Source organism: Cervus elaphus, chromosome 23 (genome assembly GCF_910594005.1).
Source record: "Cervus elaphus chromosome 23, mCerEla1.1, whole genome shotgun sequence".
In the NCBI taxonomy this organism is placed as follows: Eukaryota; Metazoa; Chordata; class Mammalia; order Artiodactyla; family Cervidae; genus Cervus; species Cervus elaphus.
Window position 1 is genome coordinate 10,014,254 of NC_057837.1, and position 26,305 is coordinate 10,040,558.

At 47.8% G+C, this 26,305-nt stretch overlaps 1 protein-coding gene across 3 annotated transcripts in view; it reads right to left on the reverse strand.

The window, feature by feature from the left end:
- The window catches only part of KIF16B (kinesin family member 16B), a 279,477-nt gene extending 256,600 nt beyond the window's left edge, over positions 1–22,877 (reverse strand). For 2 of the 3 annotated variants that reach the window (XM_043884697.1, XM_043884696.1), the window contains exon 1: positions 22,694–22,877. In XM_043884697.1, the coding sequence (XP_043740632.1) occupies positions 22,694–22,740 (47 nt within the window). In that variant the 5' untranslated portion in view covers positions 22,741–22,877. The remainder of the gene's footprint in view (positions 1–22,693) is intronic. The other variant, XM_043884699.1, reaches the window with a different exon arrangement.
- Positions 22,878–26,305: the final 3,428 nt, after the last annotated feature.

Below are 26,305 nucleotides of genomic sequence, written 5' to 3' on the forward strand. Positions count from 1 at the left end.
AAGCTGGTAGAAAGCTCAAGAATTTCATACGAGACAAACTCAAGCCTCAAATCGCGAAGGACCAAATTGTGCTCAAGACTGAAGACGACAATGACACTTTCTCAGGGAATTCTGGAGGCGACGCGGGGGAGCACCTGAGATCAAGATGCTGAAGGCTGGAGAGCCGAGGGGAGGCTCGTCACCGCGTGGAGGCGACGAGAGAGGGTGGGCTCAGGAGACAGGAGCCCAAGCCCACCCCTGGTCTCACCCAGAAAGAACCCGAGGCCCCAGAGGTGAAGTGACCGGGTTGAAGCTGCTCCTCCAGAGTCAGCCTTGGGAAAGGTTAGAGGGGTTCAGCCACAGAGGACCATCGAGGGCATGCCAGGACCCCAACCTGATTTCAGCGACATCCTCCTCAAGGTGGGAGCTCTGCAAGCTTCGTACCCATGGGATCCCAGTGGGCAGGTGAGCACGTTTAAAGGGTCCACAGGAAGATTAGTCTAAACAGATGCGAGTCACCGGCTGCAACAGGTGCTGGATGGAGGGGCACAGGAAGCCCATCCAGCCTCGGCTCCCACCCACGCCTGTCGCCGAGCCCCCTGCCATTCTAAGCTAGCCCTTCTTCAAGACACATGAAGACCTTCACACCGGTCCCGCTGCCTGGAGGGCGCTTTCCTCCTCCATCTCACTTACCCTTCAAGATGCTTAACGATCCTCCTCCTCCAGGTCTTCCTAGATCAGCCCTAGCCAACATCTTCTGTGTGAAGTCCTACTATCACTCACCACACTGGGCGGCGACGGCCCACAACACACCACGGAAGCTGCCACGTTCCACTTACGGCGGGGCCACTACATTTCATCTTCCCCACCAGTCTAGATGCTTCCCAAAGGCAGAGGTTACGCCCTACTTTTGATATCTACCCCGACACGATCTGCCATGTCCTTATATGCAGCGAGCACTTGGATGAATGGATGAACAAAAGAATGAGTGAGCAAATGAAAGAATAAACGAAACAGCTGAGATGAAAGCAAGATACTTTTCTTCAATTCAAGCACTCAAGTGAAGGAAATGCTTCCAAGTTTATGACATGTTTTCGATTTTTAAACGCAGGTAAGTACACCCCCATAAACACCAGTTCACTTGGCAAATGTCAACTCCAAAGCAGACACGAAGCTCACCCTTCTTGCAGACCCACAGCTGTGACTGTGACTCCAAGAGTGAGTCACAGGAAAGAGGAAAAGCAAGGATGTGCATGTAGCCAAACTTCTTCAACGTGCTTCTCCAAACACACAATCGACCTATTCATGTTTTCCTTTAAAGTGAAAGTTTAAAAGGGGTAGCAATAATATAACACTGAGAACATAAGAAGACCTGTTAATACTTCTTTTGTTTTCCTGCGCTCAGACATTAAGCTGACTGACGCACAAAGATATCAGCCTAGCCCTACAGCCCCGCGAAACACAAAGTTCTGTCTGCTCTGCACTCACCACCACGACACTCCTTCCAGATTTACCTCCATTTGAGAAAAATGTTCTCAGTGGCAGCTTTTGAAGAAAAAAAAAATACAATAGCTGGCCGGTAAAGAGAAGATTGATTCCTTTTACAACACTGCCAGCTAAGTACACCTGGCGGAAGGGTGTGCTATGAAATACTAAACTGCAGGGCTGCTTCTTCAGGACTTCACTTGGAGTCGGAGTGAAATAAGATGCAATCGTGGTCTCTCGCAGCTTTCCACCAGGCCAGCCTCTGGTGTTGCCCAGCTGACTGCGTTAATCGTCGTCAGGAGAGCACCACGCTTCCGTGAGCTGGGTGCAAATTCTGACTCAGTAGCTGCGAGATGTTGGCACTTCATTGAACTTTGCTGAGCCTTTGCTTCCTCGCCTATAAAAGTACTAAGCTTCCCTCATGTATAATTTTTTCGTGAAAGATGTGACAGAGGAAAGCAGACCACACAAGGCCCCACACCAGCGAAAACCAAAGTGCCCTATCATTTCCACCACAAACCCAAGACCCAACCATTTATTCAACATATATTCACGGTGCCTCTCCTGCCCTCTGGGACTGACATTCATTTTAACAAAACCTTTCCAATCTTTTCCCAAAATAAGTGGAAATGGAGGGAATCCAGAAAATAAACTTTGCCGAATTTTCTAGCCAGATCTCACAAAAATAAGCAACCACCAGAGAGCTGATCTTCATAAATTTTGTTTATATAATGCTTATCATTTGATGAACGACACAATCCAGAGGTCATAGTTCGTAAAAAAGATAAGAATATGAGAAACAGGGACTTCCCTGTGGTCCAGTGGCTACGAATCCAAGCTCCCAGTGCAGGGGGTCCAGGTTCAACCCCTGGTCAGGGAACTAGATCCCATATGCTGCAACTAAGAGTTCGCATGCTGCCATGAAGATTCAAGACGCCACACGCTGCAACTATGACCCAGTGCAGCCAAATAAAAAAATTTTTTAAACTTCTATTTAAAAAAAAAAACAGAACATCAGAAACACCAATATTCACTTAAATACCTAGGATTAGGTCTGGTTCTTCCTGACTTAGCACATGGACCGCGCCACCTGAAGACACGCCAAGCTTCCCGCACTGTGCCCAGCAGCCCCGCCCCCGCTCCCCGGGGCAAGCGGGCACCGCTCACTCATACACACCATTAATGGGCGCCACAGTGGCCAGAGGCAGGAGGAGGTCAGTGGACAAACACACTGGTCTCCCCTCACAGGGCTCTCCGGGGACGCAGGGACATATGATGGTAGCTCGTGCCCACGATCACCCCACGAGGATGAGAGCAAACAGGCTGTAGAAGACAGGCCAGCATACAGACTGGGTGAGTGTCCAGACCAAGGAGAGACCCGGCTGCGGTCTGCTCGTGAAACAAAGTCAGCCCAGAAAGGAAGCACAATCATGACCTAAAAGGACACTTTTATCCTGGGAGAGGGGCAGTAGGCACCAGAGGGTTTCACCTGGGAGAAGGGCATCAACAGGAGGAAAAACCCCTGGGGCTAAGGAGCAAACCCCATCCCACCCCACGCAGGCTGGCAGCATGCTCAGAGCTATGGCTGAGGTTCGGATCCAAACAGCCGGGCTGAGGTTCCACACCTGTGACCAACCAACACTTTGGGGACCACGAGGCCCGTCCACCCATTCCCAAACCTCCTCTGAGGGGGCGCCACTTTCAGAGGGCAGACCCCAGGGCCTAGGCGGAGGACCAAGCCTGGCAGGCACCCGGAGCCCACAGATGCTCCCTCCAGACCGCGTCTCCCAGGAGCTCCCACGTGCCCTCTCTCCTGATCGTCTCGGCAACCAGGAAAGCACCAGCATCTCTAAGCGCTCAGTGAGACTCAGAGACGCTTGTGGCTCGACAGTGGGACCGGCAAACGTGGACAACGCTGACATGCAGGCGAGTAGGGAGGGAAAGGTGCAAAGTAAATGAGTTTTAAATAAAATAAAGAAAGGAGGAAGAATTTTAAACCTCCATTCTACACCAAAGGTTTTACAGTGGCACCCGGGGTAAGGACTGATACATGCTGTGTTCTAAAACACCTACGTGGGGAGGTATAAATTAGGAGTTTGGGATTAACAGACACACTACTACACATAAAACAGATAAACAAGGACCCGCTGTGTAGTGCAGGGAACTGTGTTTGGTATCTTGTAATAGCCTATAATGGAAGAGAACTTGAAAAAGAATATAATTGAATCACTGTGCTGTACATCTGAAATTAACACAATACTGTAAACCAACTATACTCCATTAAAATTATAAAAGATTATTTAAAAAAACAGATAAAATACCTTTAATTCGGGGTGTGTTTTTTTTTAAATCCATGGCGTTGATGTGGGAGGCAATCCTGGCAAAGACCAGTAAGAGGGAAGGGAAGTGAGATGGGGAAAGGACAGAGGTGTTTTAGAGGTGTATTATCAAGCCAGTTACATTGTGGACGATGGAGCTTAGTTTCACCTGGGGACTCTGGAAATGGTGTGACATACAGACTTCAAAGTTACCCCATCGGAGGGTGAGGGTTATACTCTTGTGGCTCACTGGTTAGGGCTGGTTCAGGGGTGTTAATTACCCAGTGTTTTCAGCCTGTTTCACTTTGGTGCCCAAGACAGTTGTCAGGCAGGAAATGCAGGTGTCGGCAGCTGGCATGTCATCACATGTTAAAGATCAGAAGGTTTTACATACAAACATACAAATCTGGGTTTCAGACTTCTCTGGAAGCAGAGGACTCTCTTTCATCCGCATCCACAGGACAGCAGGACCGGCTCCTCACCTGGCTCCCGAGACCTGGGAATTGAGGGCCCCCACCCCACCACTCCACGGCAGGAAACTTGCAGACTTCACGGACAGAACTGTGCCTCTAACAGTAAAACCCTTGAGATGACCATCTGCCAGCAGACTTAAAGGATCTGACCGTGCCTTTTCAAACCTCCTGTACCTTCCGCTGGATTTCATGACCTCCGCCCACCCATGGTACCTGGACAGGAGGACAGAGTCCTGGAAAAGCTGGCAGAGGCCCCGAAACTCATCAAGCTGACTTTTAGCAGTACATGATTTCACTCAGCCAGGAGCAAATAAGGCTTGATTTGTTCAGGAATTAAGGGTTTATTGAAGAAACCACCAGCAAGTGGCTTTCTCTCAAATCCTTTTGTCTTGTCAGAGTGGGCTGCACCCTCTGATTATTCTTTCAGACGCCTGGACAGTATCTTCACCCCCGAGTGTCCTCAAGACACCTCGAGAAGAAGAAACTGCCCTTCCCGGAGCTGTAACGCTGGTGCAGCATTCACAGGCTCCTGATTCAAGAACTCACCCTAGATTCCTTGAAACCGAATACCCTGCCAGAATTTACACACAGAAATCAGAGCACTCACCTCGTCATCAAGCCTGAAGGGCCTGAGGTCACAAAGTCCTCTTAACCCCCCGTGCTTTCTGCAGTAAAACAGAGAGCAAAACAGGTCTGGCCTCATTTCTGGGGCTCTGCTGAGCGGAGAGTCCTCACACAATAAAGCAGGCCCCTCCTACAGCGGCCACACGGGGGCCAGGAGGTCTCAGGTTGCACCTGGCCAGGCCTACAGCTCCCGTCTGGACGTCATCTCCAAGGCGGAGATGAGGAGGCGGGGAGCCAGCCCTCCTGCAAGGACAATACGTGACACCGAGTGGGCAGTGCCTCTTCTGTCCCACTCAAGTCCTCAGCTTCCAAGTGTCGCCCTCCCATTCTCTGATGATTAATCAAGCTCTTCCATGTGGCCTCCACGCTGCTGCACTCCATCCACGCTGCCTCTGAGCCCCTCAGGTTTCATGGCTCTGCTGCTGGCCTTAAGCTTGGCAAATCCCATTCAACATCTGAAATAGGAGGCTCTCCAACAGGAGCTGCTGAGACCTGGCCCCAGGCTTCCCTGGGTCACACGGGACAGAGACTTGAGAGCAGCTGTGTCTGCCTCTGAGGTTAAACAGGTGGATAAAATCATCACACTGAAGCCACACAGAGAAAGCAAACTGCTGGTCTCTTCCTAGCAAATGCGACATTAACACAGCCATGAGGAACTGCTCTCGGCTGCTCTCGAGAAGCCTCGGGCCTCTAGACGCTGTTCCCTCCACCCGCTACACTCGCCGGTGCCCGCTGCAGGCCTGGCTGAGCCGCCTCTCCCTCCAAGGACCTTCCCCAGCACCCCAAGTCTCAGCGAGGCCCTGACCCCCACTGCAGGCTTCCACAGCACCACGGGGCCCTGTCCCACAGCTGCAGGGCCTGCGCCGGGCTGGTGCCCCACCGGACTCCCAACATGCAGCCCAGCGGCTTCTCACAGTCTGGGGCGGGGAACTGTCAGGGGTCACAACCCTTTTCACGATGACACCGGACACCACGTGCCTTTTCACTGTCACTCATGACCGCTCAGTGAGGCTTTCCAGAGGCTACAAGACATGCGATGACAACGTGCTCGCATGCTCTGCTAAAAACGTCTGCTCTGGGGTTTCCCTGGTAGTCCAGGGGTTAAGACGTCACACTTCTGGTGCAGGGGACTCAGGTTCGATCCCTGGGCAGGGAACTAAGATCCCACAGGACATTCACCACAGTCAAAAAATTTTAAAAACAATAAACACTTTAAATATAGAAAAATAAAATTAATATGTCTTTTACCTCTAATGTGGTAAAGATACTAATGTAACCCACAAAACAAAAGCTCTCTGGGTTCATCAATGATTTTTAAAGGATCTCCCAAACTTTTTGAGAACTGCTGGTCTAATACAAGACCTGGCATACACCTGGCAGAGTTTGATCAATCTATCAATCAGTCAATGATGGGGAAATGAAACCTCCTCTAGAAATACACTGAGGTCTGCTTTGCAGTCTGGTACAGACAAAAGATGGAGAAAAGAGGTGGCCAAGGATCAGGGATTTTTGCTTTTTTTTTTAAGTTGACTCTTTCTTAAGAAGAGAAAGAACAGATTCCCCAGCTAGTTGGCGAGGCAGGTGGGTGGGTGGGTGGGAAAGGAGATGAATGAATGGGTAGATGGGAGTGAGTGGTAATGAGGAAGGATGGATGGGTGGATGGACGGACGGGTGGGCGGACGGATGGATGGATGGACAGGTGGGTGGATGGATGGGTGGGTGGGTGGATGGTGGACGGATGGGTGGGTGGCTGGGTGGATGGTGGACGGATGGGTGGGTGGCTGGGTGGATGGTGGATGGATGGGTGGGTGGATGGATGGGTGGGTGGATGGGTGGGTGGGTGGAGGGATGGAGGGATGGGTGGATGGCTAGGTGGAGGGATGGGTGGATGGTGGATGGATGGGTGGGTAGATGGATGGAGGGATGGGTGGATGGGTGGATGGGTGGGTGGAGGGATGGGTGGATGGATGGAGGGATGGGTGGATGGATGGAGGGATGGGTGGATGGATGGAGGGATGGGTGGATGGATGCATGGATGGAGGGATGGGTGGGTGGATGGAGGGATGCATGGATGGATGGGTGGATGGGTAGGTGGATGGATGGATGGGCTGGGTGGTGGTAGTGGCAGAGCAAGTGGGTGGGAAAATGGGTCCACTCCAATTCCAAGGCACTAGTTCCCACCCCTCTGCGTTCAGTCACACCTGATGCCCCACCAGGGCTGCCTGTCAATCTCACTCATTGGCTTTCTAACACACGTTAGAAAAGTGTTACATCCATTTGTAAAACAGTTCCCATTACCCATAGAATCAGCTTTAAGTTATACCATTTTAGGACAGTGAAAAGGAAGAAACGATAATGAAGTCCAGACGGCACGACCCCCAGAATCTGGACCTCCCGGCCCTGTCCCCGCGCTCACCAGCCATCTGAAGTTTCAGACGCATCACAACACTGCAGCTCCCCAGTCACACTCCCCACTTTAGGGCCGATGGACCCTTTCTGCTTAAAATGCCATCACCCACCTTGTCTGCGCAGCCAACCCGTGCACGAAGTCGTGCCCCCAGTGGCGGAGTCTTTGGGCTGTTCCTCCCAGCCCCGAAAAGGTGCTCCACTCAACACCTCTGCAGCCCCCCACCACCATGCCCTGCCTACCCACCATCACCCACAGAACTGGGGACATTCTCTTTGTGGCTACGGCTCCCACTAGATCATGAGCTACTGGAGGGCAGGGATCGTGAGCCTATTCATCTCTGATGAAAGGAAAAAGCCCAATAAAAGCTCAATGGCTGGACAGATGCCAAAGTCACCAGAAAAACACCTGCTCTTCACCACACGAAACCCATGTAGTCCACAGAGCTCCATTTCTGTTATAACATCTACCTGTAGACTTGAGCTCACATTGATTCTCCTTTATCCGAACATACACTGCATTTTATTATCTATAGAGACCCTAACACTAGGAGACAAGTCATTACTGAGTTATGCAAGATTCTGCTCCATCATCACAATAATCATGTGAAACCCCAAAAGGCACAACACGAAACTGTAAGTTCCACCGACTTGCCTACTCTGTGCAAGCCCCTTACCGCCACGAATTCCTTACGCTGTGAAAATAACCTTACAAGTAGGTATCATTGTCCTCGTTGTACAGATGGAGAAAGAACAGACCAGCAGACTCAAGAATCCTTCAGAAAACCATGCAGGTAGTTACTGGCAATAGCAGGATGCAACTCTGGGACCATCTGACTTACCTACCTTTCAACACCCATGCCTCTCTTACCCCTTCACTGAGCACTGTGTGAAAGTCTGGGATTATGAGGCAGTGAAATTTTTGTCCTGCTAATTTAATCCAGCCACAGTACTGAGATGTCCCTCCAAGGAAAAGATCCCACACAAAAAAGCAGTTTCTCTTATGCGAGAGCACTTAATGTCTGCTGAGTGAAGGCAGGAATGAGTAAGAAATGGAAAATCAATAACTACAAACATGGGCCAAAGCCTGAAAAAGACGGCAGAGAAAATAAATCAGATTTATCCAAGACTGATTATCAATAGCTGTCTCTCAAAAGTCAGAGGAGAATATAATGAAGAGGGAGAAAGATGGTAAAAGCAAAAACCACAAAATCTTCTGACTCTTTATAATCAAAAGAGAGAGGAATTCCAGCCAAGATCAAATTAGAGACAATCAAATCCATTCCAGAGCACTTAGGTTCCAGGAAAGAAAGAATAAATTCCTTCCACTGGTCCTTTAATTCATTTATTAGTTTTCAGAAAGAACAGAAAATCTGAAAGCTGTTAGTAGGAAGTACAGGTTAAGTTACCACTAGAAATAAGGTTCTCTTGGGGAAAAGTCCCATCGAGGATTAAAGGTCCCCAACTGTCCTTTTCATTGACATGTGGAACAACTAATCCAACCAAGGGGTCAGCAGGTCAAATAATCAAGGATGCCAGCAGGCGAAAGTTCTCAGTCCTTCGAGGGGACAGAGGTACTGGGGCCTGGGAGGAGGGTACCTACTCTCACCCTTAATTCAGTGTATCAGTACAGTCAAAGTACAGACCCTAAGAACAGGAGAAGCTAAAAAAGGAGATATTTTACAAGACAACTAAATGTCTTGAGATCTTAGACCAGAGAAAAAGATACTATGGGGGCAACTTGGGAAATCTGGATGAATCAGACTGCTGAATAATACTGTATCAAGTTCCTTGCCTGGTTTTTAATTATACTATAGTGGTACAAGGTGAAAGATACATGTGAACACGGCACTATTTTTGTAACTTTTGTACATATTTCAAAATGAAAAATTTTTTAATGTTTTTCAAAACAGAAGAAAAACATCTCAACTGGATCACCATACATGAGCACCAGCCCAGGACTACAGATGTTTTTCTCATAGTTGCCCCTCTATCTGACCAAGCAGAGATAACTCCTATAAAAACACTAACTTTACAAAAAGAAAGCGAACAGACCAAAAGCTAATATTTTAGAAGCTTTATCTCTGCAACATGCTTCACTTCTGAGCTAGTCGCCATCAACCTGAACGGTTTTTCTTGAAAGCTCCCTGGGAAAGTTCAAGTCCCACTCAGAGGGAACTCACAAAGTGACTTACCTATGCTCCAAGCTGAGTCAAGGTGATGATTTAGACTCTGTTTAACAAACCCTGAAAGTAAGAATCTGGAGGTGCACCCAGGCAAGAGACCCCAAGACCAGGAGGGTACAGGGCTTGCGAAAGAAAGCTCCTGACAGTGGACATCCCACGATCGACTCAAAATCCTAGATTCTTTGGCTGAAAATTCACATTCTAAGCTTTATTTACCCTCTTGGGGTCAAAAGCCCAACCCCCACCCCCAGTTCCCCCAAGGAAAGAGGACCCACTTTCTAATAATATCCTAATTTCAAAGTTCTCTCACATAGAAAAATCAGATTTTACCAAGTTCTGCTCTGAATAATAAATTAACTACACTAGGGTTTTCAAACTGCCGATGATAAAGTTTAGTGGATAATAACCGTCTTTTTTAAAAAAATGAAACAGTAGAGAGTAGAAAACATCAGCATGCACTGGGCTGATAAATGATTTACTGCAGATGTTTTAAGTGCGTAGTCCTATACAATCGTCATCAGCCTTCCAAAGCACGAATGTCCTTCATTTTAAACATGAGTAATCCTTTTTCCTCCGGCCCCTTCTCCTGAGGGGACGACAGAGGATGGGATGGTTGGATGGCATCACCGACACAATGGACATGGGTTTCGATGAACTCCGGGAGTTGGTGATGGACAGAGAGGCCTGGCGTGCTGCGGTTCATGAGGTCGCAAAGAGTCGGACAAGACTGAGCGACTGAACTGCACTGAATCCTTTTTCACTAACTCAGAGGTAGAAAAATGTTTTAAAGAAAGCTTATATTCACAGGAACTTTTATCAGAAAATCTGAAATGTTCCCACAGGCAAAAAAATAAATACTGTTGCAAACTGAAGGCAAAAACTTCCTGCAAAGTATTTCCTTCAGAAATGCATTAATTACAGAAAGGAAAAAATGTAACAATACAGTGGACACCACCTTGACCAAGGGACCAAGGTCAACATCACCAGTAACAGGAAATACTGGCATTACAAACCATGATGGGAGATGAAGGGCACTTACGTGGCATTCCATAAATTCTCCATACGCCAGAACTGAATGACTTCAATTTAATCATGACAAAATGTCAGAGAAACTCAAACTGAGGGACATTAAGAACAAAGCTAGTGGAGGTGACAGAATTCCAGTTGAGCTATTTCACATCCTGAAAGATGATGCTGTTTAAGTCCTGCACTCAATATGCCAGCAAATTTGGAAAACTCAGCAGTGGCCACAGGACTGGAAAAGGTCAGTTTACACTCCAATCCCAAACATGGGCAAGGCCAAAGAATGATCAAACTACCTCACAACTGCACTCATTTCACATGCTAGCAAGGTAATGCTCAAAATCCTTCAAGCTGGGCTTCAACACTCCATGAACTGGGAACTTCAGGATATACAAGTTGGACTTAGAAAAGACAGAGGAAACAGATGGAACACCTGTTGGATTGTAGAAAAAAGCAAGGGAATTCCAGAAAACATCTACTTCTGCTTGACTACACAGAAGCCTTTGATTGTGGATCACAACAAACTATAGAAAATTCTTAAAGAAATGAGAATACCAGACTACCTTACCTGCCTCCTAAGAAACCTGTATGCAGGTCAAGAAGCATCAGTTAGAACCGGACATGGAACAACGCACTGGTTCAAAACTGAGAAAGGAGTCCATCAAGGCTGTATATCATCACCCCGCTTATTTAACTCACATGAGAGTACATCATGAGAAACACCAGGCCAGATGAAGCACAAGCTGGAATCAAGACTGCCAGGGGAAAAATCAGTAATTTCAGATATGCAGATGACACCGTCCTAATGGCAGAAATCGAAAAGGAACTAAACAGCATCTTGATGAAGGTGAAAGAGAAGACTGAAAAAGATGGCTTCAAACTCAGCATTCAAAAAATGAAGATCATGGCATCCAGTCCCATCACTTCATAGCACAGAGATGGGGAAAAACTGGAAGCAGTGACAGACTTTATTTTCTTGGGCTCCAAAATCACTGCGGACAGTTACGGTAGCCATGAAATTAAAAGATGCTTGCTTCTTGGAAGAAAAGCTATGACAAACCTAGACAGCATGTTAAAAAGCAAAGACACCACTTTGCTGACAAATGTCTGTTCAGTCAATGCTATGGTTTTTCCAGTAGTCATGTACGGATATGAGGGCTGGACCATAAAGAAGGCTGATATCCTAGAAGATCAAACCAGTCAATCCTAAAGGAAATCAACCCTAAACACTCATTGGAAGGAGTAATGCTAAAACTCCAATACTTTGGCCACCTGATGCGAAGAACTGACTCATTGGAAAAGACCCTGATGCTGGGAAAGATTGAGGATGGGAGAAGGGGGAGACAGAGGATGAGACAGTTGGATGGCATCACTGACTTGATGGACATGAGTTTGAGCAAATTCCAAGACAGTGAAGAACAGGGAAGCCTGGCGTGCAGCAGTCCATGGGGTCACATAGAGTCGGACACAACTGAGTGACTGAATAGCAGAAGCTACTAAATAACCACTGGCACTCTCTAGAGTCTCAGAAACTCACTGACCAGAAGAGTTTAAGCAGACAAAGCAACTAAATAGCACATGGGATCCTGCACTGGATCCCGAAACAGAAGGAGGACGTTAGTGGGAAAACCATGTCCAGTTACCAGGATTGCCCTTGTTAATACCTTGGTCCTAACAACTGCACCACGGTTACATACAATGCTGATTCAGAGGAAGCTGGGGGAAGCATATATGGCAACTTTACTGTATAACTATTTCAAGTTTAAAAAAAAAATTTTTTTTCCCAAAGGAACAAGAGTGTTCTGTCCCATAAACCACATATCAATGAAAAATAGTGTTTTACCACCAATCCTCCAACTTTAAGAGATAAACATAACACAAATTTGATATGTATCGTTTATAATTAACTTAATACATGGGCTTCCCTGGTGGGTCAGATGGTAAAGGATCTGTCTGCAATCTGGGAGACCAGAGTTCAATCCCTGGGTTGGGAAGATCCCCTGGAGAAGGGAAGGACTACCCACTCCAGGATTCTTGCCTGGAGAACCACATGGACAGAGGAGCCTAGCAGGCAATAGTCCATGGGGTCACAAAGGGTCAAGCTCGACTGAGTGGCTAACACTTTCAGTTTCACTTTTTCAACTTCATACACAGGGAAAGCCCAAAGCCGTCCTTGTCCTCACCGAGGCCTTTCCTTGGCCCGCTCCTACCACCCCATCCCCTAACATCTAACAGGAAGATCAAGATTCCCCTGCACTCACAGGGAGCAATGTGAGGCATCCCAAGGATGCTGACTCCTTATATGCATCCACGAACTGAGAGACTGGGGAGGAGGTGACAGTCATTAAGGCAGCAAGTACGTTCTGAGGGCCCATCCCTGCCAGGCACCGTCCTGGGCCCTCGGGAAACAGCCATGAACAAACCTGACAAGGTCACCGGCTTTCATGGAGTTTACGTGCAAGAAGGAGGGAGATGATAAACCAGAAATCAAACAAAAATCCTTTCACATGCACATACGCAAAACTCAATAATGGTAAAGGCCATGAAGCCAGATGACCAATTCAGTGTGATAAAGACTTCTCGGAAGAAGTGGTATTTGAGCCAGAACCTGATCTTTCTCTAATCCCCAGTTTCCTCATCTATAAAGTGGAGCTAAAAATATTCACTCCTGCGGACTGTTGTCAAGAATTAAATTAGATAATGATGGCAAAGGATTTAGCAGAGTTCCTAGTGAGTGAGTGCCTAGAAATAGTAATTGATGACAAAAATCACTTACTAACACTATTACAGTGAAAGCAATTTCTCAACTGACTTTAAATTCTATACTGAAATTTGCTCCACGTTTCGATGAAGAGACTGCTGATCACAGAAAACAGTTCCTTCCCCTCCGCGGGGCAGCAGCAATGAATAATGAATATGCTTGGAAATGAACAGGGCAGGAAACAGAAGCTCGGTGCAGAGTTGGAGGAAGAGAAGGGACCCACCCAGACCCCTCTGGCCGTCCCTCCCCCGTGCCTGACGAAAGTCACTGGGCTGAATCCAAGGGGAGGACTACCTTTCCGTCAGGGGTTTCTCCAGGCAATCCAGGCCTCCGAGAACGACCGGAGGCCCTGCCCTGGGGAGGGGAGGGGGTGCTGGGGCGTGGTCACATCAGCCCCAGGCCAGAAGTATAACATATTTCCTCCCACAAAACAGGCCTTAGCAAGATTGTGTCCCAATTCCAGGCTCCACAAAAACAGAAAAAGCTATTGAAATAATTTAGAAAATTAATCATGAAACGAGACTGTGTAGGCAAAATCAGCTTTAGACCAAAGTGCTCTCTCTACATTGCACCACTGGACATTATAAAATAACCTCTGACACAAACACACATGCACAAATACCATGAATAAAATAAAGCAAAGTTTAACATGAAATTACATTTACTAAATACTCAAGTCACTTAACATATTTCAAACTTCTGGTACTCACAAGTGCAAGTGCATCAAACATATTAAGATAGTTTTAAATTTTGTGTATGAAAAAAAACGCCAGTCATTTGCTTCAGGTTACCTGTCAACTCCACCTGAAAGCAGAGGAAGTCAAGTCTTTCCTAAAAGAAAGGGAAAAAGCCTCCATCTGCCCCAGACTCCATGAGTCAGGGTCAGCGCCAGCACAGCGCTCCCCGGGGAGTCTCCCCGCAGGGTGGGCCCCACAGCTACCCACCCAAGTGCCTACTGCCTGGATCCCCCACCAGCATCCTAAGCCAACTCAATTCACCACCGAGGCCCTTTACTCCAACCTGCTCAGCCCACATCCTAACCTTGGGAAAGGTCATGCCTCCACTTAACAAGGCCCACTCAGCCCCTCTCTACGCCCTACGGACTGGTCTTCAGAATGTTTCTTGCAAATGCAAAACACAAGATATAAAACAGTTATACATTATGCTGCTACACAATCAGGGGGAAAAAAAAAAGACTGGATTCAAATGCACCAGAATTTTGGATCACCTCTGGATCATGAAATTATGAGCAATTTTCAAATTGATTTCTTGGGTACACTTATCGCACACACTTTTTATAAGCACACATTATTTTCACAATCAAAACAATATTGTGAAAGTTTTTTCAGGGTCCTGTTCTTAAGTTTCGATCTCATGCCCCTTCCTATTACTCAGAACTCCAGCCTCATCCAGAGTCCCAGCCTTCCCAGTCGCACTCCAGTTCTCTGAAAGTCTGCCCGCTCCAAAGACATCGGGGCTTGCAGCCCAGAATATGGCAGCAAAGTCAGTGGGATAGTAGGGCAAAAAAGGCACTCAGCACTGCCCTTGGGAAACAGTCAACCAATGCTCACTGCTGCTAGAATTGGTCGTAGTAGTATTTCTCTACACTGCTATTGGACGAAACTTCTGAAAAGCCATCAGCAGCTCCCAGTGCCTAAAAAGAGCAACCAGTATTTATAGGGCCCTAACGCTGAGGCCTGATACTATTAGCAAGGGTTACTTCATGCAAAAACCATCTCAGCCCCACGAGGGGCTCCCGCGACAATCTCCACCTCACAGGCGAAGAAACTGAAGCCCAGAGCACCTGGGTAAAGCACCAGGTCCAGAGCGAGGACGCGGCAGAGCTGGGGGTCAAACCCAGCCCGGCCAGCCTTCCCGTCCACCGGAAGTGTCCACGAGGACGGACACGCCCTGCTCCACATGTAGACACTGAGCACTTGAAATGTGACTTGTACATCTAAGAAACTACATTTTACATCTTATTTAATGTTAATATAAGTAGCCGCACACACTCACAGGCTACAACACTAGCCAGCACAAGACGGGACTATAAAAGCCCCAACTCCCAAGCTGAACAAAGAAATGTCCGCAGAAAACCCTGCCTACCAACCTCTCAACCAATCCTTAGCAAAATCGCCAGTTCGTCTAAGATGCCCGGTAACTGTATTCGGTGCCATCTGCCAGGCATCCCCGCCTGTCCTCATCTGAGCCTTCTGTACTATGGGGGGGGGGGGGGGGGGGGGACCCATTCTCCACCACGACCGAGCTGTGTGCCCTCAGGCAGGCTGTCTGGGTCTCTGAGCCTTCGTCCTCATCTGCAGAACGGAGGGACTGTGCTACCTTTCAAAGGGCATCAGTCAGGCAAGCACTTCACAGACCCTCCTTAAATGGTGGCCGCTGACACCCCTTCTTCAGGGCTCAATTCAGTCTCCACCCTCTCCTCGAAGGGACCCTGGGAAGCTACGAGACCTCTGCCTCCAGCCTCCAGAGGCCCCCTGGAGGCCCCGACAACCACACGCGGATTCTGTCGCTGCCAGCGTGTGTGGCTCTGGCCCTGACTTCTCCGCCAGCAGCCCAGCCGCCCCCGAGGCCAACAGCTCTGTCATCAGTGAACCCAGGAGGACAAGCGCCCGGCAGAGGGCTCCGGAGGGAGGCGGAGCCAGCTCAGCCCGCTTTATTATCTGGGGGGCCGTTCCGTTTCCCCTCTGTCAAGTGAGGGTGGAAAGCCTGTCAGTGAGTTGGCGGCAGGGGGAAAAGAAGAGGCCAAGCTGAAGAAGCGAGCGCGTGCCTGGCGCAATCGAGGCGGCGGCTCCACAGACACCTCCCACCCGAGGCTGGTGCCGAAAGAGATCGCAGAGGCCTCCGCGGAGCTACCTTCCCCGCCACGCCTGCTCTCCAAACGGGAAGGCTTCAGCAGAGCCTAGAGACATCAACCCCAGTCAAACAACCACTGGCATGTTTTCTTTTCCTTTTAACTTGACAGACATGACAGCAAATTCTACCTGAGAGGCTAATCCGGAAGAGAGGCTGAGAACCGTCATGGGTAGGAGGTGTGGGGTGGACCGGCCTTGTCAGATGAGAAAGCGCATTACAAAGCTAACATCTGTTCTGCTGCTGGCGCTCAACAAAAAAAAATCTGGGGGGAGAACATTTTTAAAATACAAGTTATTGCATAAAGGTACGATCGTGAAATTCTAAAACTAACAATAATAACAGCAGCCATGGCACCCCACTCCAGTACTCTTGCCTGGAAAATCCCATGGACGGAGGAGCCTGGTGGGCTGCAGTCCATGGGGTCGCTAAGAGTTGGACACGACTGAGCGACTTCACTTTCACTTTTCACTTTCATGCACTGGAGAAGGAAATGGCAGCCCACTCCAGTGTTCTTGCCTGGAGAATCCCAGGGACAGGGAGCCTGGTGGGCTGCCGTCTTTGGGGTCGCACAGAGTCGGACACGACTGAAGCGACTTAGCAGCAGCAGCAGTCTTCACAGAGCCCATGCTATATGCCAGGCACCACGTGTAGAGCTTTGCCCCATGCATGTATCTCGAACCTCATGAGTGTTCTTCATACTGCCAACTGCAACTCATCAGTAGATCTTAAAGTCAATTTAGCAGACCTAAAAATAGAAATTTGGGGGGTTTCCCTAGAGGTCCAGTAGTTGAGACCCTGGGCTTCCATTGCTGGGGCTGTGGGTGGGATCCTGGTCAGGGACCTAGGATCCCACATGTCCCAAGATGTGGCCAAAAAATTAATTTTTAAAAAAATTTTAATAGAAAATTTTTAAAATGAGACAGAATTGGATAAAATCAAAACTATGAGTGACTTGCATGTAACACTTCATAAATCTTTTACATATCTACAGGGCTTCCATTTTCAATGTGTTTCTTATTGTGAGTCATAGTAAAAAGTATTTGGAAAAAGACCTTGTCTCGGACTTCCCTGGTGGTTCAGTGGCTAAGACTCCGAGCTCTCAATGCAAAGGGCCTGGGTTTGATCCTGGTCAGGGAACTAGATCCCACATGCTGCAACTAAAAAAGATACCACATGCCATAACTAAGACCCACTGCAGCCAAAATAAATAATTATTTAAAAAAAAAAAAAACAACACCTTGTCTCACAAAAGATTTTATAAGGTATACATAATTATCATCACCATTTTGCAGATGTAAAAACTGGGGCTTAGGACAATTAAGCCTCTTGCTCAAAGGTACCCAGCTGGTAAATGACAGCTAAAACTGGAACCCAGGCCGTCTGCCCTCAGACCCCAACCATGTAACCCTGGTAGATAGGATGGATGACTGAAGAATCACCTAGTGTTTCCAGAAAAAAACAAGCAACTGAAACCGACAGGAAATGGACAAATTCGTTCCCAAATTATTATTTTGCTGGCTCTTCAGAAGGAAAAAAAAAAAATCTATCTTGTAAGACCGTAAAAAATGAAACCAGTCAAAAAAGAAAAGATGAGGCATCAGACCAGGGGAAGAAATCACCAAGAAAAAGGCAGAGACAGTACATAAATAGTAAGCTTTTGCCCACAAAAATTATGAGTGAATGAAGTGTCTGCTGACATTTTATTCATGTTATAAAGCATAGCTGTGACTGTGCTAGGAAACTGACTTTTGGACAAGTTAACTATCTTCCTCAGCCTGGAAAATGGCATGATAATCACAGCCTCCACCTGTTGATATTATGAGAAACATTAAATGAGCTTCTACACCACCGGTCCAGAGAAAACTCTCAGTAAAGGGAGAGGCTGTTACCTGATGGAACGTAATGGCTTTTTCAAACCTCAAACTACTACTTCTGCCACATAACCAAAAGCCACAAGGTGGTGCTGGGGTTCAGGGTGGGCCACCCCAAAAAGCACCTCCATGGCATACTGATTGTTTTAAAGTTACTTAAGAAACGGTCAACCTATGAGGGACACTCGGACCCTCCTCTGTCTCCCTGAACTCCCCGAAAGCAAGAAATCAATCATCCATGGGAAAGGCATACACCCTGCCTGCGGAGGTGGAAGGACACCCCTACTGCCAAAGACAGGGGATTCTGGACCTTGTTCTTTCTTTAATGTGCTACCCCAGGGGGCTTCCCTGGGGGCTCAGTCAATATAGGAGGCGCAGGTTCAATCGCTGAGTCAGGAAGATCCCCCGGAGAAGGAAATGGCAATCCACTTCAGTATTCTTTCCTGGGAAATGCCATGGACAAAGGGCCTTGGTGGGCTACAGTCCACAGGGTCACAAAGAGCCAGACACCACTTAGCAAAGAAACAACCACCCCCAAGCCCAAACCCTGTTTAGATTCCTCACTAATTGGGCACACAAAACCTAAGGTTCTTTGACCTTTCAATTCCTTACAAGTTTCTTTCTTTTCCACCTGTTAACCTTTCATCAATTTCATTATTAGACCAGCCACAAGAACTCACCAACAGGGAGAGGAAGAAGTTTCCTCCTCCTGGACAATTATTAAAAAGGAATGCATCACATTCTGTCCTTAATCAAGCACTGGGTGCCTCTTCAGAGGACTGGTGACCACACAGGCTCCTGGCTCAGAGTCAGTATCTCACCCCCTTGCCCCATCCTTCAACAGGATGCAACCCAACCGCCCTATCACCCCAGGCCTCTCCTTCCTACTGGCTGCTTCCTGTTTGCCTCCAGGGCTTGTACCCTTATTTGCAAAAGCCAAGACAGGGAAACAACTTAAGGGCCTATCAACAGATGAATGGATAAAGAAGACATGACCACACACACACACATAAATATGAATATGTGACTATTACCCAGCCATGAAAAAGAAGGAAATCCTGCCATTTGCAACAACACAGATGAATCTTGAGGGCATTATGCCAAGTGAAAGCAGTCAGAGAAAGAGCTACCGTATAGATGGCCCTGATGGGGGTCAAAAGTCACAAACTTTCTGTTATAAGATAAATCCTGAGGATATAATGTACAACCTGATGACCATAGTTAATACCTCTGGAAGGTATTTGAAAGCTGTTTTGAGAGTAAATCCTAACAGTTTTCATCACAAGGGAAAAAAGATTTTTTTCTTTTTTTGGAACAACACGAGATGGTGGATGTTAACTAACCTTATTGTGGTAATTATTTCACAACATATACAAGTCATTATGCCGTATATCTGACACTTACAAATATGTCAATCACATCTCAAACTGGTGGAAAATTCTTTTAACAACTTCCTTCAAACCTCCTGGACAATGAGCTAAAGATTCTTTCTGTGGCGCCAATGACTTCTTGGATAACTCTTTAAAATTACATAAACAAGTTTTGAATTATTAATTATAAAACTACCAAGAGCAAAGTAAAATCTCAAACAGTGAAAGGAAAAAAACGTCTTCTATCCTGGCCTAATAGACTCTTCATCAGCTCTCCTCCCCGGAGTTAGCTGTCAGGTTTCTTTCGAATCACTCTATACAGATACGGTCGTGTGTGTGCATGTATGTGTACATTTTTAACAACTCTACAACAGTGTATGCATCTGTGAGTATCTTGCTTTTCTTACTTAATTCTCTATCTTGGAACTCTTTCTAAGACAAAGATCCTAAGAGTCTTTTTTAAGTATTAAATTGTATTCTACCAAATGACTAGGCCACAATTTTAAAATTCCCCCATTACTGTACATTTAGGTCATTTATGATTTTTTTGTTGTTGTTATACAAAGAATGATGCAGAAATATCCTTACACATACATCTTGATAGATAGGAACACAATCTATAAAATAAAATCTTAGAAATGAAATTTCTCAGCCAAAGAGTTTATACATTTCATATCTTGACAGCTACTGTCAAATTTCCCAACATGAAAGTTTCAAAGGTGTTGACCCTTTATGATCCCATCACTAACACTCGAAGTTCAGCTAATATTCACCAATTTCATTGGTGAAAAATGGTTTCTTACAAATATTATAACCTGCACCTCTTTCCTTATGAGTTAAGCCAAGCATTTCTGGTTGGCCATTAGCATACCTCTTTCCACTTCACTGCCAACTTCCGGAACATTTTCTCTCCTTGAAATTGCTCTTTGGAAGGTTATCAACACTCGTCTCCTAGACCAAAGACCTCATCTTACTGGCATTAGCAGAGCACCATCTTGACAACACCAGACACCAACCACCACCACCTCTTTCGGGAGCCCCTTCTCCTTTCCTTTCATGACCATGCGCTGTGCTGGTTCTCCTACACCGCTACAGGCCAGTCATCTCCCTGGAAACCTAAAAGCAGCATATCCCAGCGTCCAACCTCTGATTCCCTCTTCTGATGGTAAACAGTCTTCTTTAATCTACTGTGTATCTGTGCTTTATACATAAAAATAAGGTTTCTAGGAACTTCCCTGGTGGTCCAGTGGCTAGGATTCTGCGCTCCCAACACAGGGAGCCTCGGTCTGATCTCTGGGTCAGAGTATCAAGATACTAGATCCCTCACACTAGATCCTACATGCCGCAACTAAGACCCAGCACAGCCAAATAAATAAACAAAATGTTTTTAAAAAAAATTTCTCCTCCTGAGAAATCACCACCTCACTGTAACATTCTTAAACTGTCATCCATGTGCTAAAAATTTCCAAATGCCAATCCTCAGATCACCTGAGATTCGTGTTTTCTTCCAGTCTTCTCGACACCAGCAAAGAAATGGATGTCCTTCCGACACTTCAGACAGTGAACCTCATCAACACTTGGGGGAGCACTCATTCTAGTGGGACGCTGTGCTTGTATTTGACATTTACTGCATCTCCTGAAACTCACAAACCCAAGAGAACACACCTTCCCCAAACCTCTCCCACCTTCTTAAGCATCAAACTTCAGTTAGCGACTCTCTATTCTTCCCCTCTCCCCACCTTCCCACCCAATGAACTGCCGATTCCTGTCAATTCTGCCCGCAAACTGTCTCCATGGATCTTTCCAGGCTTCCCATCCCCACCTGGAGCCAGACCACCGCTTCCTTATGCTCAGTCGCGTCCGACTCTTTGACCCCATGAACTGCAGCCCGCCAGGCTCCTCTGTCCATGGGATTTCCCAGGCCAGAATACCAGAGTGGGTTGCCATTTCCTTCTCCAGGGGATCTTCCTGACCCAGGGATCAAACACAGGTCTCCAGCATTGGCAGAAGCTTAATAAATGCTTTCTAGTTACTCAACACAATCTTGTAGCATGTGCTCCAAAGCTTCTTTAGTTCAAAGAAGGAAAAGAAGGTTCATTTGTTGTACATGTAAATCCAAAATAGAGAACAATCTTTTAAAAACATCTAAATGGGGCCCATTTGTTTTGTAGGACTGAATATACATAGAAATGTACATGTCTGACTTACCAAAAAGTCAAACTTCTTCCCTAAAAAGCTTTAGAAATAACTTAAAAATCACAAAAGCAGTGGTTTCCAACAGTTACAAATCAGAATAACGACTCCCTACCTGCCAACAGAAAAACAGATTCAGGTAAATCAAAGAAGGCTGCAGCAATCTCTTGATTTTATAATCCTCTGATGCCTCAATCAGCTGTCAGAACTAACATTGACCTCCAAAGTCAACACAAGAAAAGTAGCAAAGGCCATATGGCAAGTTAAAATGTTCAACTTGCTTGAGAAGCCAATAAAAACAAGTGGCCTTGTGTGAACTGCTCCTACCAACTGGAAAGGACACATCCTATTTAGATCCACTTCATTCTTTAAAGCTAAACCAATTTTAAAAGTAACTATTCTAAAGCCAGTGATTATAGTCACTGAAAAGGAAGAACAGATTATTCTTCATAGAATGCAGAGTCAAATCATTCTGTAAAGCATCACTTAGTAGAAACATTCAAGATTAAATTATAACCACCTCCCTATTAACATCGGCATATTTCAAACACGTGTACTTCAGTGTCCTTGAATTTTTTCTGCCAGGAAGCAAAACTTATTAATAAGTTTTCCCATGCGCTCTTTAACCTGAAGTTAAGGACGGCGAAACTACTGATCAGAAGTCAAGGTTCACGTTCGGTGAATCATAATCATCTCTTATTAAGAAATTAAAAAGTTACAGAGATAATAGAGAACTTCTGAGTTGGCACAATTGAGGGGACTTCGCCTCACAGCTCTTGGTGCCCCGTAACCACGCTCGTGAATTTACACCTTCAGGAAAGTGATCCCTTGATGCTTTTCAAAAGGGGAGGGAAAAACTTCCTCAAATTCTCAAGACCGGGAAGAGTTTACAGGAATCTTCTCCGTGGCGCCGTAAACTCTTTACCCCCCGAGTCCCCTCCGAAGCAGTGTAAAAGCGAGAGCAAAGCTTCAAGTTGCCCCAGGCCCCCAGAGGCCACCACCGGGCCCGGGGGGCCGGGGACCGGCTCTGAACCCCAAGTCCAGGACGGCTCTGGAGGGGAGCCGGACACCAGCTCCCTCCGGGCGGGGAAGCGCGCGGGGGCCGCCTGCGCCCCAACCCCTGTACTCACCTGCGATTCATGGGCCGGACCCTCACGGCCACCTTGACCGAGGCCATCGCTCATGCCGGCCCGGCCCGCGTGCGCTCGCGCGGCCCCGCGCCCGCCGCAGCCCGCGGCTCCCGCCCCCTCCCCCTGCCCCTGCCCCTGCCCCCGCCCCCGCCCCTGCGCTCGGGCCGGACTCCGGGGCCGCGGCTGCCCTCCGGCCCCGCCTCTGAGCATGCCCAGAGCGACTCCGGCCCGCGTGATCCGCGCTCCGCGCTTCGGCGGCGCCCGGGCGGCGCGCGGGGGCGGAGCCACGGTGCCCGGGAGCCGCTTCCGAGGTCAAGAAATCAGGTAGTTCGAGCCTCAGGGCCGCTGGGCACGGGGCGATTTCAAGAAAACCTAAAACCCAACCTCATCTCTTGAAAAAACTGGAAGGAGGCAGAAGAGGAGTTCGCAGCAATTTAGGGCCAGCTCAAGAACCACAATCCTGAGGTCAGATTACCAAAAACAGTATTTCAGCCCTAACCATGGACCTGGCTTTACCCCACCGGGGGAGTTAACTCATCCAATTTAAAACCGGAGCAGAGAGATTATCACAGCTGGATAGTGGGCCACTCCTCAGGTCCTCTCTACTATTCTGAAGCTGTCTGAGCCTGTGTTCTGGACCCCTCAATCCAGGGATACGAAGAAATGAAAATAAAAAGGTTATGGCAAGAATTGCTATATTGGCTGAAATCAGATCTTAATTGGACTTTTTTTGCACTTATGTTACAGTTTGGGCTTCCCAGGTGACTGAGTGGTAAAGAATCTCCCTGCAGTGGAGGAGACTGGGGTTCCATCCCTGGGTCGGAAAGATTCTCTAGAGAAAGAAATGGCAACTTGCTCCAGTATTCTTGCCTGGAGAATTCCAAAGACAGAGGAACCTGGTGGGCTACAGTCCATGAGGTTCCAAAGAGTCCGACAGGACTTAGCGACTGAGATCATACATGTTACAGTTCCATCTTCAAGGAATTAGGGGTGGGAAGGACTCTCTCCTGGGGATTAGGGTCTTGGAGAAATGAAGTCCAAGGTCCTGTCCCTGCTCCCGGAGAATGCACATTCATTCATTCAGTGAGTCCCTCATGCATACACTCTTGGGGGCATTCGTTCACACACACCCAGGGGCCCACCTATGAGCCGCAGGATTACCTGCGGGCCACATTAACCAGAACATCAATTCCACCTTTCTCCTGCTGCCCCATTCTGGGCCACTCAGCCCACCCATCCCAGCCCCACGACCCCATTCTTCCTGCCTCCGGTCTTACAGCTGAAGGGGGGTGGGGGCGGGCAGGAAAACCCACAGAAGGCAGTGCCCATACTCAAGAGCCAGTGCGCCCCCAGGTTCCTAATGGGCCACAAAAGGATGCCCTGCCCCCATCTCCTCCTTGCCGGTATTTCACACCCCCAGGGCACCCTGAGAGCCTGGTAGGGGGCGGGAGGGCACTGCTCCTCCACAAGCCCAGCTATGACGGGCCGCAAGAAGCGGAGGCTGGTCTCCTGGGTTTGAGCTTCGGCTCCAGCATTAGCTTTGGGTGGCCCAGTCTGCATTATTGGGCGCCTCTAAGGCTCTTGCTTTATCTACAAATCAGGAACAACTGGTTGTTGGTTCACGCTTTGAGAGGATGCCTGCAAACACGTGACCCACTTAAACTAGGAATCGCCGCGTCAGCTTCCCTAGAGCCCTGAGGCTGGCCGGGAATTAGCACCCTGCGAGTTCCTAGAGCCCGGAGACCCATGACTTTTCCCCTTGGGGAGCGCGGAGCTGGGTGCTGATCAGACCCAAGCGGCGGGGAACCCAGGCGCGCCGGTGTCCGGAGCGGGCCGGGCATGCGCGGCAGCGGCGGGCGGGGTAAAGGCAACGCGGAGAAGCTCGCGCGGCGCGGGGGATGCCCGGGCAGGGGCGGAGCCCGCCTTATATGGGAGCTGCGCGGGGACAAACCGCGCGGGCCGCCTTCCCGGGGGGCGCGGCCCATCGTCTGCGTGAGCCGCCGCCGCCGCTACTAGCGAGCACTCTATTCGAGTCGGGGGCTTCAGTGCACAGAATATGCGAGTGGCCCAGAGCCGACAAAGCCAGCCCGTTTCTTAAAGACAACAAATTACACAAGCTTGCAGGAGGAGTTCAAGATTAAAAGCTGTTTTCTGTGTCTAAGGCTTCACTGGTTGGCTCTTTGGAAGGTTTTGTTCATTCATTCATTTCCAACACGCTGCTCCTGTCTCTAAACCCTCTCTTCCTTCGTGACTTTGTCATTTGACGAAACAGACCAAAGCAGCCCCATAGACACTTTGGCCTCACCCAGCACTCCTGGAGCTTTTGAATAAAAGTGAGGCAGTTAAGTCTTCAACTCACGCTGGGCAGGGTGGGACAGAGACTTGGCCGGAGAACATTTCTAACTCAGAGTGAAAGAACTCTCTGAAAGGGAAGACGAACGACTAGATAAGGAGGTGGCTCTACTTGTCAAAAGCACATTTCTGGAGTACTTTGCAAACCATAACGCTTATACACGTCAGCTAGGGAAACTTGTGAACTAGCAGATTCTGATTGGACAGCTCTGGTGTGAAACCTGAGATGCTGCTTTTCCAGCAAACTCTGTGGGTGCAGCTGGTCTCAACTGGCCTAATTTATGGGGCTCGAGGCTGGAGGTTGGGCTCAACTGGGATTACTGGGAAGCCTGTGCGTCTTAGCCTCGAAAAGTTAGACGAGGTTTCTTAGTTGGGCGAGGCAGCCTTTCAGGATGGCACGCCCGGTGACTCTGTTGTAGCTCCGTTTGCCGATTTCCCGAATTGGTCAAAGGCAGCAAGTCCAGCATCGATGTGGAGGGCGTCACCCCCAGGAGCAGGTACTATTTGAGCCACCCAAGTTACAAATCTACCAGAAGGTCCCTGAACTTGGATGGGGGGATGGGGGGCGGGGCGGGGTGTAAATATCTGTTATAGCCTCCAAGTAAGATATATTCACTTTAGTAATACCAGAGATTTTGACACCTCTAGAAATTATGGATTTTCCTGTTCAATTTTTATTGTTTCAGCTTTCTCAAATTGTTAAAAGTCACTGTTACATTGAAATTATGGTCCTCATTAGACTGACACTACATCTTGTTATTTAATATAACCACATGCGTTAGTCTATCACAAATTTATCTTGCTCACTGTGTTTCATTAAAATTGATTTTCCTTTCCATCCCGTGTATTTTATGCATTTAAAAAGGTTATTCTGAAAATGACATTTCACCAGACAACCAAAAGGGTCCAGGGCACAAAAGCATTTAAGAACCTACAATTTGGAAATTCATTTCATTTGGATGAGTGAAGGGCAATTCTAGTTTCAAAAAAAAAAAAAAAAAATTGAGTGGTGTTGGAGGGAAGAAAAGATTCTGAGGCCTATGTTAAAACCCGAACAGGGGGGCTTCCCTGGTGGCTCAATGGTAAAAGAAGCCCCTGCTAATGCAGGAGACACTGGTCCAATCCCTGGTGGGGGAAGAGTCCACATGTCGCAGAGCCACTAAGCCGGTGCACCCCAGCTATGGGGCCTGTGCTCTAGAGAATGGGAACTGCAACTGTTGAGCCCACATTCAGCAACTACTGAAGCCTGCACGACCTAGA